At 36.0% G+C, this 14,005-nt stretch overlaps 1 protein-coding gene across 1 annotated transcript in view; it reads left to right on the top strand.

The window, feature by feature from the left end:
• Positions 1-14,005, top strand: part of WWOX (WW domain containing oxidoreductase) — a gene marked incomplete at both ends in the record, with an annotated part of 124,742 nt that overhangs the window by 14,756 nt on the left and 95,981 nt on the right. Inside the window, one exon of the mRNA XM_008935220.1 lies at positions 10,738-10,844. Within this exon, the coding sequence (XP_008933468.1) occupies positions 10,738-10,844 (107 nt within the window). The remainder of the gene's footprint in view (positions 1-10,737; positions 10,845-14,005) is intronic.

Genomic DNA, 14,005 nt, shown 5'->3' with positions numbered 1-14,005 from the left:
CTCTTTCCTATTTTACAGATGTAAAGTCCTGTAGGCATGTGTGGTTTTGAATTTAACATTCTCTTCCCGAAACTGGCAAGGTCTGACTCCTTGGAAGATGGAAAAAAAAAAAAATGACGTAGAACGTGCAGCTGTAACTGGTTTGTTTTAGGAGACTGTCATCATTGAGCTCTTGGGTGGGTTGCTGGTGTTCCAGCTGATTGTAGGGAGACCTTAAAGGTCATCTTAGTTTTGGTGTGAGAAGGTGTGTGATATTTTCTCATGCCCGTCTTGAAAGCGTGGCAAAGAGGCGTTTGGTTTTCTTGCCCATGGTCTTACCTTATAATTTAATGACTTCTAATCCTTGCTTGTTTTCCGTTCTCCTTGCTTTTGCATATAGACACTTTTTGTTAATACTGTTCTTGTTTTTCATCTTTTGTTTCAGAACTCCATCTCCTGCCTTACTTTGTATGTTGGAACCACATGATGGATCATTTGAGTTACATAACAGCTTCCCATCTCCCTCTTTCCTTCGTAGTTTAAAGTACACCCAAAAGGTTTGCCAGTTTTGAACCCTGGGAGGTTGGCATCCATGCTGAATACCATCTAATCCAAGAAAACTAGAATTTAAGGAGGTAACCCAGGACTGCATAAGATCCCAAACCTCCACGTGTTATTTTCTTGCCCTTTGCTAGCTGACACTTATCTGCTGTTTTTATTTGCTTGCACTAAAAAAAAAAAACAACTGCATCTTCCCCGTATTCAGTTCTTTTCACAGGATCCTGCAGTGATTATTTTATTAAAATCTTCCTCTGCTGCTTAACTAAACAAATTGTCTTATCTCATGTTGCCCAAACACAGAGGTGGGTAGTGACTGCCAGAAATCAAGTAGCGTGGTTTTAATTTTTGATCTTCTCATCTGTTCCTTTCCCCACGACACAACCTGCGGCCTCTCTAGAACGGCACCTAGCTGTGTATGTTTGATTGTGTAAGACATCTTTTTTTGTAACCTAAATTGTGAGCCATTTAGGACAGAATCTTGTTTTATTATTTGTCTTTAAAATGTCTGTTATACATCTCAAAATCCTTCACTGTTTGTGTAACTGATATAAACAAATAATGAAGCTTGCTTGAGGGAAAAAAAATGGGTCAAATTTATGTTATAGTACTTTCCTGGTATCTTTATATAACTCTGAGTATTTCTCCTGAAATAACTTACAGATTAAAGCTTGGAGGATCTAGCACTTTAGCTGACAGCACAGTATGTCTTTTAATTATTCTGCTGTGGATGAAGTATTCCTCTTTATTAAATTTACTTCTTTTATTAACATTGCACTGTTGTACTTGCCAAAAGGAGATTCAAAACATGCAGCTAATTTTTTTGTTATGTTTAATTAGGGCTCAGCTCAGCAGTACAGAAACCTGTGATACTCTTGGCTTAGAGAAGAACAGAAGTGTACTTGAAAAGAAACTAGACAACTGGCTTTTTTCTCCTTTTTTGCTTTGGTGAGAAAAAGCTGTTGTGCTGCCTAAAGCTACTGCTAATGCAAAGAGAAGCTTTAGAGAAGGGGATTTTGCCAACCCTATTTCTCTGAACCTGGAACTTTTTAAAAAAAAAAAAGTGATTTTTTTTTTTTTTTTAAAAAAAAAGCTTTTGAGAGACAATCAAAATTAAATTTTAAATTCTCTGGGTTTTTTTTCTGGTCACTTGAGTAAACTTCTCTCAGATGATGTGTTAAAAGTATTAAAATGGGGGAGGGAAGCCCTAAAGTTTTGGAGTTGAATTGAGGGGTGTAATTTTTTTTCAAAGCAGCTTTCAAAACCTAGTCAATACTGAATATCTGACCAGATTTTTTGTCAACTCAGTTAGGAATGAGCTTAACAGTGGCACAAACTCTTCAAGGGTGTATGAATTAGCTAGAAACTGGAGTCTCTTTATCATTGGCCTTTGATACTTAAGGTAAATCCTTAATGATTTTTTTTTGTATGTGTGACTGTTTTAACTTTTGTTGCCACTGCTGCTTTTAGCTTGCCTCAACTTTGCTGTGTAATAGAAATGAAGCTACAGTAGCACACACAATAATGTTATTTATTTCCTTAATATATTCAAGTAATGATACTTATAAGTGGACTGGCTTTATTTAAACAAATAAACAGGGAAACTGATCACTTATCCCTTAGTGACTAAACATCCAGGAATGATTACTTGCTGGGAAATAGTTTGCCCTAAATGTCATGTCAAATTTGCCTACTCAGATCTCAGAGAGATTTCATTGAGATGCTGGTTTGATGTTGACTCACACTGCAGGCAGATTTATTGTTTTCTGCTCCTCTAGATTTCAGTTAAATGTTTATTTTGGAAGTGTTTATTCTGCAATAAAAATAGAAGTAGTATATTAACTAGTCTAACAAAATATTTTTTATCCCTTATGAATATAAACATGTAATTCTGAATAGAGCAATTTAGGCTTTTTACTAAAATTAGGACTGTGCGTCACACTAAAATGAACTCTGCTGATTTTGAGACAAAATTGCTAGCTCAGTTTTCTTTTAAAAATGTGTATAACTTTATTTGACTTGACTTGGTAATAATACATATAGATGCACTTTTAAGTGGAAAAGTTATTTTTGTCTAGAAAACGTGAAGTTGCGTGCTGAGTTGCTGTGTATTCAGATGCCTGTATTCCCCTGTGATATGGTGTCTATTACAAATGGAAAAAAAAATTCTATGCAAACTGAAAAATAAACTCTAAGTTCTCCTTTAAATAATAGATTATGGAGCTAAACACTAAATTCATATATTGTTTTGTAAAATGGAATAACTGATTTGTGTCAGGAAAACAGGCAGACTTGCTTGCTAGAAGCCACACTGTCATTTTTCAAGATCAATCAAAAGAAAACACATTTTTCTATGCTTGAAGGAACACTGAGAATAAAAAGTTCAGAGTAATCTTCATATGCAGATGTGATGCTAAGATATGACACCCTGGCCACTGTTATCTATTCAGATACCTAACAGGACTTGTTTGTATTTACATGACCTAGCAACTGGGAAAAAACAATATTTCATTTGGGATGACCTGTTTCACTTTTGGATCCGTCCCCCTCTATGTTTTAATTAAATTAGATATTATTAAAGAAGCTTATTTCAAAACCACTCTTTCAGGATAGTCATCTCTGTGCATTTGAGGGACAGACTTTTAATGGTTGGTGGGAATTGCCTTTACACAACTAAAGCAGAGTCTTACTGTGGGATGTGGTAGGTAGCTTGGCTCTGTATTTAATATGCTGCCTCTCACAGTGGGGTTCATTCCAGACTGCAGCCCTTGGCTGTTATTGCAATATTTATATTGGATAGTAGGATCTCTATAACAGAAATGGGAAATGTGCATATGAATTTGCTGCTGGACTGTGCCTTTGGATGGCTGAGATAATGATCAGTGCCGTGTTCTAACAGAGCTGGAAGGACTGGAGTCCAAGTTTTGTTCATGGGTTGTGTAATATTGTTTTAGTGAGTTGGTGGGTGTCTCAGGCCAGTACAACTAGAGGAGAGAGCAGATCTGACTGCAGCTCGTGGCTTAGTCACAGCACATTTGTCATGTCTATACCTGACAGCCACAGTTCTATATTTTTGTTTGCTTGCAGTGTCTTCAGTTATAAATTTGGCTTTCTTTGCCTTAAATGATGCATTTTTAATTTTTATGGGAACCAAGATCTTTATAATCCCATCAATGTAAGGATGCTTTTTTGTATTTTAGTGTTGTGCTCCCTTAAGATGAAACAAAATACTTTGAGTTTTGTCAGTGACTATGGCAATGCACTTGCTGTTAAGAATAACTTTACCTTGCCCAGAACAGTATATTGCAAAGAAGTGTAATGAGTGCACATTTTAAAATTGGTTAGATGGAAAACAGAACCAATGCATTAGTCATCCTGTTTCGTTTTGGTTGGCTTTCTCTGTGGTTCATGGCTCCAAGAAAAACACCTTTGTCTAATTTACACACAAAGGGAGAGGCAGGATGTATCTTTCATAAAACATTAAACTTTTCAATGAAAACTATCACTATGTGTCATTACCATGTGCCTGCAAACACAAGTGTTAGTATTTCATGTGAATTGCTTATTTGAAATTTAGTTTTTTAGTTTTAGTCTCTCTTTAAGAGTCTCCTAAAAAGACACTAAAGGTGCTTTATTTGCTTGAAAACTTGCCTTTGGAACAACTTGAGTAACCTATCTCTAAGATTTTATCCTGAATATCCATTTTGAAGCAAAGTGTTTGTGGCCAAGCAATCCTGATACAGAATGCATGGTGCTTTTTGGGGCTCTGAAAAGTAAGAGGTTGTTAATGATGTGATATTTTGCATATGGCTGCCATCACTCTACGTGAAAGATCTGTTGGATGCTGTACTCTTAAACCAGCAGGACAGGCAACTACAATCTTAGGTGCAGAAGATTCTTCCCTACATCCATGTCAGTGTTACAGTATTTCAACCTGAAAAGATGGTTACATAATTCTGAATTCTTCATCACTTTATCTTTAGCACTTTTGAATTTGCTTTACTCTTTTTCTGAGGAAGTGTTGAGTACGAAGATCTGATTCATTGTCACTGGTATTTAGGTCTTCCAAGTTGAAATCTAGATGTGTCTAGGAGACAAGTCTTTTCCATTTCTTTGTAGCTCTCTTGGGTCCTCAGAATCAAAAAACACCTAGTCTGTTTGCTGAGATGCAGCAGTTGGGATGAGAATGTATTTTGGATTATAAAGATGATTTGTTGTTACAAGTTCTTATGTGTTTAATCTTTTTACAACTCTCTTCTTCAGTAAAAATGGACTTAAATTTCATTTCATGTAGATTTACATGTTCCATTTAAAAAAAAGGTACTAGGATTATATATTGTGTCAAGGTTCACTCTCAAGGTTTTTCTCATTTCCTTCCTTTCTAGCCAAAACTCAGGTTTACCCTTGATCCAGGAAAAATGTGGGGTTTGAACAGTTCTGTCTGCAAAGTGTTCTTGAAGCGAGTAACATTTTCTACCAGAAAGAATATTTTTGAGATACTTCTGTTACTTCTGCATTTAAAAGAAGAAGTAAAATCAAGTATAGTTTAGATGATGATTGGATGCTGCAGTTGAACTTTCTGATGGTTGAGTAAAAATTTTTGTGCTTTATCATAATGCTATGGGTTGAAAAAGGTGCATACATACTAGCCTCTGAATACTTAAAACTGTTGAGAGTCTGCTGGTTCTGCACACGCTGTAGGTTTTCTAAGTAAGGTTTTGGATTTGTAGTGTAGAAACATGCTGGTCAAACTGAAAATCTTTTTGTAATTTAAAGTAAAATTTAAATTTAAGTGCTACATGTTGGCCTATGCTTAGTTCAAGAGGAATTGTGTTTGGTTTTGTGTGTGGTGTGGATTTTTTTTTTTTTTTTTTCCTGGAAGAAACTCAGCAAGAAGACCAAAAAACCCAAGAAAACAGCAGCCTTCTTTTTACATTCTCCTTGTATCGCTTCTGCCTGGAGGAAATTAACTTGTATGTTTTGTACACTGGTGGAGTTTAAATGCAACTCCTATACTAGTGGCTATATTGCCTTTGAGTGAAAGAGGCCAGAAAGTATTTTTTCATTTAAATTTAGTCCCAAGAATGTTTTAATTAACATTTTCTAATATTTTCTGGTTTTTCTAGAATTAACTTGAAAAGCTACTGCCTTTATGTTTTGAAGATTATATAAAATTATTGATCTTTCCCAAGAACCAAATTGTACAAATAAACTTTCTACTTATTGGAAGTCGGATTTTTTGCTTGCAATATCACAATACCATATATGGAGAAGAAATTGCTCTTCCAGCTACTAGTTCATCAAACAATGATTTTGTAAAAGTATTTTACCATTTTTGTGTTAACAGAAAACCATAGATCTATTCTGAAAATAAACTCACTTCACTCTGCAACTGGGGCATATGTCTGTTTGTAAGAACCCAACTGATGTTTGCTGCCATTCAGAAAGCAACTTAAAAGCTTGAGAACAATGTAGTGGGGGAAAAGGAAAACCTGAAGCCAGCTGTGAAAGTAATACACACTTTCAGTGATACGCCGTGGTTGTGCTTACAAAATCTGAGCTGGTTTCTGCTGTTATACAGCCTGTAAATAATCTTTTAGTGTATGAAGGGACAGAAATGTGTAACACAAGCAAGCTAAGACTTTTGCCTTCCACTGAACACTTCTGTTCGCTTGATCTTGCCATGTTTACTGCAGTGGAAGGGAAGGACCTTTTCTTCTGGACTCCTTGCAGTTTACATGCAAACCGCCTGCGACATAGGACTCGAGGAAGGCTGGATGCCTGACTGCTTTAAATCATTACTCACGCACATGTGAAGATGTTTTATGGTCTCAGGGCCTCCAGGGCTCTTCTGTTGGGAGAGAGAAAGGACAAAATGATTTTGAAGAAACTAAATGTGAAAAAATCCTGTAGGCTTTTACATTTAGGATTAAGATGTTGCAAAGATAGCTTCACTGTTTCAAATGTGCTGTAAATGACAGATCCAAGGTATCCTTGAGTGGAAGAAGGTAGAAGAGCTGAAGAAAACTTTTGTCTGAAATGTGTTTGAATTTCTTCTTGTGTATTCAAACTTTCTTATATTTGAAATAAAAGAATGTTTTAAAACATGTGAATGCCTGATGCAAATTCTTTACAAAATGTCCCCCAGTGATAAATGGACTGTATGCTGTCTACTTTATTTAAACAAGAAAGCACTGAATTACTTTCCCACTCAGTGGATCCTTTTCTCTGGGTTGTAGAGGAGGTCTCAGTATTTGACAGAGCTGTACATGCCTGTGGTGCATGTTGACACAATGTAGCTGTCATTAATTGAGCAATTCTAACTGCTTGTTAATTGAGACAGCTGAAAATCCTTCCCAAAATTCAATGATAGTAGTTGACAGCAGATAGACAAGAATGTGAGTATGGAATTGATCAATTTTCAGAGAAGATGAGGAATGAAGTTATGTGCTGATTTCAGAGTTGTTTATGAAAAGCATGCTGTAAGTAATGGGCTGAAGAGTTCTAAATGTCTGTAGCAAGCCCCATGCACTTGTAGCTCTCTTGTTAGTTCTGCCACGAGTCCTTTAGGTTAGCTGCTGATGTAGAGAACGGTACCAGAACACGTATCCTCATGTAGGTCATTGTCTTAATCTGCATTTTCACTTTTCAGTGTCAGACTAGAGCTCGTTCAGCTAGAGCAACAACAGCAAGAGTACTTAGTCTCAGGGCAGTCTTGTCTCTTGAGATTTCCAGGGCAATCACTTGAAGCTTAGCTTTATAAAACATTTGCTTGAAATTAAATTGGACAGAGTATTTAAATATGCTGTGATTGCTTTTCCAAACTGTACATTATTTAAGCATGTTGGTTTGCTGTCACATTTGAGGGAATTATCTGTTGTACTCTGTAATTGGCTATCCTTGATGCTCAAGTATATTATCCTATGCTGTTTTTCTAATGTATTTTTTGCTACTTTTAAAAAAACCAAACAAAACCAAAAACACAACTAGTATGTGATATGTGATTTTTTTTATTCTTTTTTTCATAAGATATTCAAGTTTTGCAGCTTTTTTTGATGCTGTCCTCTTTGAACCCTGAAAATGGAAGCATAGCACAGTAACACACCAAATCTGGGCACAATGTCCTTGAGCCATGTGTGCCCTTTGCCAGATGTTGCATCCAGGCAGGATGTCAATGGCTATAGTTCTTGTTGGCGGTAGGCTGTGCTATCTGTTTTACCTGAGTTAAATATCTTTGCAGCTGCAATAGCCTAGCACTGTAGTACAGGGAAGATTCAGCAGAGGACGATACAATGTGTTACCTGGAAAAGAAACCACTATTGTGGCTGTTAATGTGAAATTGTTGCTTCATTGTAAATGGCTGTGCCCCTGTAAGAGAGCAGGTTGGTAGCTGCAGTCTTAGACTAAGTGAAGTTTTAAAGAAATCTTTGGTTCTTTTGAAGTCAACAGTTACTCTCATGGGTAGAATTAAGGTTGCTCGGGTTCCTTAATTATGCACCTCCTCAATGTGGTTATTTAGATTTCTCTCTTTCTATTTAACGTTACTGTGGTTGGTTTTTAAGGGGTTTACTGTTGTTTTGGGGGCTTATAATGTTTATGATTTAATTCTGGTGTATGAAACTGCATTAAATATGGATTTTGATTCAATTTAGCTTTTTTTAAAGCACATAATTTAACAGAAAGGTCCAGAACATGTCTGCCTAAGCATGAAGAACCATTCTTGGGTAGCCCAGAAAAGAGCCATTATGTTCTGAGGAGGAGCGCTTAACACTCATCTCCAAGTTTGCAGGGAAAAATCTAGGTGGTATTAAAATTAACTATGTAAATTACATGCTGTAGATATAGTTAAAATTTAATCTCTTTCAATTTAGTTTATAATGAGAATTGAGTTCTTAACTGTAATGAATGGCATGGAATTTATTATTTTATACAGAGTGACTTGGGGTAGAGTAAGTAAAATATCATCACATTTCATTAAACTGACCATCAGCACCAGATCTTTGTATAATGGTAGAAAAACTGTATTCCCAGGCATTCTAACTAGTATTTAATAATATTGGAAGCTGGTCAAAATAAGTGGATTTTTTTTGTGCAAAACAAGATGCATAGAGGCAGCTAATAGTAGTCTAGTACAACTTGTCTTATGTTAGCTACATGAAAAATTCTAGTTAAATATGCTTAAAGTAGAATTAGGAACAGGGGAAATCTTTGCATATCCTGTAGCTGAATTCATGTGCATGCACTGAATTACTCAGGTAATTAAAGTTGCTTGGTAGAATGAATGGCTTTAAAAGAGATACATAAAATTGCTTGGACTTAAATAAGTATGTAATTGTAGAAAATGGTGTAAATTCATCTTGGTGCCTGTTTTTATAACGTAAGTTACGTCTTGTGCTATAACTGAATTTGTTGCTCCAGGGTGTTTTGGAACAGCCCATCTTAATAGGATTTTTGGTAAACAATGTTTTAAAAGGAAAACATGAACATGCTTTAAATGTCTTAAAGCTAAAACAAATACCTCTTCTCTTTGATTTCTTCACATACTCAACTTGTTAGGCACTTCAGTTTGCTTCTTCCTCTCCTGGTTTAAGCTTGTTTAACTGGAACTTGTAAAGTTACATTATACCTTTTCCAGCTAAATGGAAATTTCTGTCATTTTTACAGTTCTCTGTGGAGATGGGCACCCAGTAATACCAGTGAATACATTACAAGTAGATTGTAGTGTTCAGCCTGATAGAAACCCAGTCAGTTTCTGGCTCTGTTCTCTGCACTCGATGGGCATTCTGCAGTCCCAAGAAGTCATCATCTCCTTGTGTCAATTCTCACAGATTTTTTCCAATTAAATGTTTACCTTGGACCAACTTCCATGCAGCTTTTCCTTAATGAATTGAACAGTGAAAGTGGACATTTAAAAAGCTTGCAGATGATGTCAAAGTAGGAGTTGTAGCTCTTGGTGGACAGTTTCATAATTTGAACTGATCTCATTAAATTGCAGTAGAGCCCCAAATTAACAAACTGAAATTAATCTGAAATCTCTTTTTAGAAAGGAGAAATGAAGTGCCCAAATTCAAAATGGGGAAGAAATTAAGAGTATTGCCAAAAAAGGTTGTGTACAGTCATTTAGATATTCAGTGTGAAACTTTGTTCTATGGATAAAAGAAAAAAACCTGGGGGTATAGATTCATGCCGCACTTTAATTGCAGCAAAGTGTGAACTGTCTTTCCACTTGTTTCAGTTTCAGAAAGAATGTGCTTGCAGATTAAGTCATATCAGTAAGTTATGCAAAAGAGAGAATTTTTCATGGATTATTTTTTTTTCTCTGTATCATCTAGTACATCCAATGACCCGTTTAGCCTCACGATACTATAACCGATCTATAGTAGCTGTGTGGTATTGGTTTGATTATTCATAATGAGAACAATTGTGAAAAATTGTTCTCAACGTCTGTTGATGATGGGACAAAAACCAAGTTGATTTTACGCAGATAAATTAAGGAAAATTTTAGCAAAGTTTTGAAAGTGCGTGTGTAAGAAAATATGCATGCATATTACAGATCTTAGGCACGCTCCTATTTGCTAAGAGTGAGCTTGACAAACCCCTCCCCGGAATGCTTTGGCACTTGAATAGTTCTCTGGTCTCAGGTTTTGTGGAGCAGTGTTCTACTGATGGGGTGGTGCTCGGGTCGGAAGGAGGAGTAGTTGCCTCCACGTGCTTTTTCATTCTTGTTCCCCCGGCCACAGGTGGTCCTCACACTGATGAATCAAAGGCTAACTGTGCACCTAAGGAGCCTAGAGCTCAGTTTTAGAGTACTCTATCACTTTCACTTTGATGTTGCTGGGCATAATAGTTCTTCAGTCTCAGTCTGTTGCTCATTCTTCACAGTCAAACAAGTAAGAAGCATAATCTTGCTCTTCTAACAGCTGAAAACACTGAGGCAGAGAAATTGAGTCTCCTTTTTGAAGATCCCAAGTCTCTTTTGCACAAAATATGTACATTTATTGTTCCAAAGATCTGTTTAAATTGAGGAGTCTTAACTTTTTTCATGTGTTTTTACAAGCTGGGTGCAGGTGATTGTCAAGCAGGTAGTCACAGTGCAGGTAGTGTTGGTGTACTTAGAGCATGGCTCACCTTCTCAGGTAATCGTATAGCTCTGTTTTGTTGCTGAGATCTGTTTCTGACTAGGAAAATGTTTTGTCATAGGTTTTGAAACTGCAAAGTCTCTTGCACTGCATGGGGCACACGTTATCCTGGCCTGCAGGAACACATCGAGAGGCAGTGACGCCGTCCAGCGCATTCGCGGGGAATGGGTGAGTGAAGGGGTATGGTGTCCAGCACCAAGCTGTGTTTATCAAGTGAAATCTTTGGTGCAGTACAAATGGCTAAATAGATGTTACATGGCCATGAAAGAATCTAAGGAGGAATGAGTTTGTCTTATTTTGTAATATCTTGTTCAGTCACTGGTATATCAATGATAGAGATTTTTCATTTCATATGACTGTATTGGACTGCAAGTCTTGTCATGCTGTTATCTGTGTTACGTGCAGATGGTTTGTAAGGAAGAAAATGTGTGAAAACCACTGAGGCATGTGTCGTAGCTCATAGGACAGGACATTTCCAGAGCCAAAGTGTATAACTAACTGAAGGAAAATGGACACAGTTGGGTATTAGACAGCCACTATTTTGCCCGTGGTTTATATACTATGAGAGATTTCAGAGAATCATTCTTACACTTTTCAAAACCTTGAAGGTTTCCTTCCTTTTCTTTCCTAGTCCATCATGCCCAACAGCACTGCTGTCAGGCAGTTTGTGTTAACAGGTTTTTTTCCTTCCTGTTTCTTCCATCTTTCATTTTTCTTCCATTGCAAATACAAGCTCTTCAGTACTGCCTACTGTCTATTCCCGTGTTCCTCTTCCTCCCTTTTCTTTCTTTATCTTCTAAGGCCCTTATTAAAATTTATTAAAATTTATTCAGTGTTCTTAATTTATTCCTCCCACATTCATTTACTTGGTTGTAAAAATTGCAGGCCACTCTTGTCTGAGCTTGCCATGAGTGCTAACTACCAGGAGATGAGCTGTTGACACAGTCCCATACACTTTATTTGAGTAATAAACCGCAGTGTCAGATTCTCAGAATCCTTTCTTGCTAAATTTAGTGATGAGTGTTTTAGCCTTATTTCCCAAGCTCTGAAAATATTTCAACTGCTCCCAGATGATATGGGAGAGAGCTCAGTAGTATTAATATTTACACACATGTAGTCTACAGATAATTATAATATTAGTGCAAAACAAACAGGGCTTATTTACAAGAAAGTATTTCCAATTAAGTGGTTCTTATAATATTGGTAATTTTTGTAACCACAGATTTCTTCACTAAACAACAGTCTTTGGATTTAGGCCTTTTTCTCTTGCCCAGATGATGATATTACAGAGTTATAATAAAGTATTGGGAAGGAAAAATGTCTTCCTTTCTGTTTCAATGCTACACATTAAAAATAACTTTTTTTTTTTCCAGTAGCATGGTATTCCAAGAGAATTCCAACATGAGCAAGCACAGCTTGTGTTGCTTAAAGTTCATCTATTTGTTCTCTTTCAATAAAACTGGATTGGGTGATATTCTGTCTTTTGAATTTGGTAGTCCCAGTCCAGCTAAATATGGCTGTAGGCATATGTTTTTTATGCAAGTCAAATAAGGCAGTACTGAGTACCTTTTAATTTAAAAGTAGACTATTCCTTAAATATATCTCTGAGCACTTTGAAGGCAATGGGAGTTCAGGAGTACTTGTCTTAGTACCTATATTATCTCACCAAGAGTTAATGAATTGTTAATTGAATGAAGATCACTGAAGGTCAAATTACTCCAGAAACACTATATTTACTTACTAATAATTTTCAAATTCTAATTGTTCAGTAAAGAATCTCATCTGTAAACTGGGTAGCTGGAAAGCCTTCAATGCATCTTTGTAATGGCTTTGTTGTTGTTTATTGAGAGCGACTAATTAACTTTGATTATTGCACTAATATTATGGCACTTTGACAGTCCCTCAGATTTATGACTCTGGGAAAATAAACAAATGAAATGCAGGTGCTGGAGCAGAAAGAATAAGTTATTACTGAACTTTAATTACTTGGAGTGTGTAACCAGGAGAGAATTAGTTGATGAATTACAAGATGCTTAAAATTTACATCAAATTGTAAGCAATCTTGAGGAAAAACAAACACAAAAACCTGCCCCAAAGTCAGTTACTGAAAACAAAGAGACAAAAATTAATTTGATTGATTGATACTAATATTAAAATATTGATGTGAAATATTAATTTTTAGCTTATAAGTGTAACTATGGAGCAGGAAGTTGTTAATTGAAAATTCTTTCCTAAAATGAAAGAGTTTAAGAAATATGTCAACGACTTCTGCGTATGGTTCAGATGAATTCTCAGTGTGTAGCTGCAACCGTCCTGCTATAAAGGACTTCAAAGCATCCACAAGATTTTGTCTCCCTTATTCCTAGGGAATATTGAAAGGAAATCAGTTTACTTTTCAGTTTGGAACCAATTTTTAAAAAGAAACTAAACACTGTTTAGGGTGCAGCCGTACAAAGCTTTGTGTTACTCAGGTAGTATTTTTGGCAACAATAAGTGCTACCTGCTTGTTTCACATTTTCTTGTAAATTTTTGAGATTTTCACTCAGTCTCTGAGCTGTGCTATAAATATTGTCTTCCTCCCCTGTTTTGAGAGGTGGAAGCTTGGTAATTATGTTCTTACTCTTCAACTGAATGTCCAAATCCCATTTTCTTCTACTTTCCATGGACTATACTTATTATAACTAAAAGCATCTTTGCCATGTCCAGTTCTAGTGTGTCTTTATGTTGTAAGCATACCATGTTTGTAAAAAAAAAAAAAAAATGGTTATTTCTATAATAACATGTATATTACCAAAATCAATGTGTATCCTGTGCTGGCTATTCTGTGGGACAGTATGCTTTACTATTCAATATTTAAATGTCAGATAAAGAATATTTCCTTTTTCATTCTTTCTGTTGCCTGATGCAAAAGAGGATTCTGTTTATGTTACAAGAAGACAAAATAATTTAAAATGTATAATGAAACTACTGTTATTTCAAGTTTTGATAGTTATTTCTGTATAGCTAAATCCTGAAATATATACAGAAAGAAGTTGAATTCTTAAAAAAAAAAAAACAAAACAAAACAAAACACCAATCCAACCACCACCATTGAACCACAACAAAACAAAAACAAAATGAAGGCTGCTGTAGTGCAGCATTTAGAAATAAAGTACAGACTATCTAACAGCACTCAGGAAAACCATCCAGCACGTTACCTGAGTGAGTCTATTTGTGACATCCTTGTCTGCAATGCCGTGAACTGTCTACAGAAAGGCTGTTCTTCTTAAGGCCTGTTGTACTCTTAAACAAGTTGTTAGGCAAAAAAACCAGTTTCAATCTGCGTTTAG

This window comes from Merops nubicus, unplaced genomic scaffold (assembly GCF_000691845.1).
Source record: "Merops nubicus isolate BGI_N331 unplaced genomic scaffold, ASM69184v1 scaffold4112, whole genome shotgun sequence".
NCBI lineage: Eukaryota > Metazoa > Chordata > Aves > Coraciiformes > Meropidae > Merops > Merops nubicus.
Note: the sequence above shows the minus strand (reverse complement) of the source record. Positions and strands in the feature narration are given on the sequence as shown.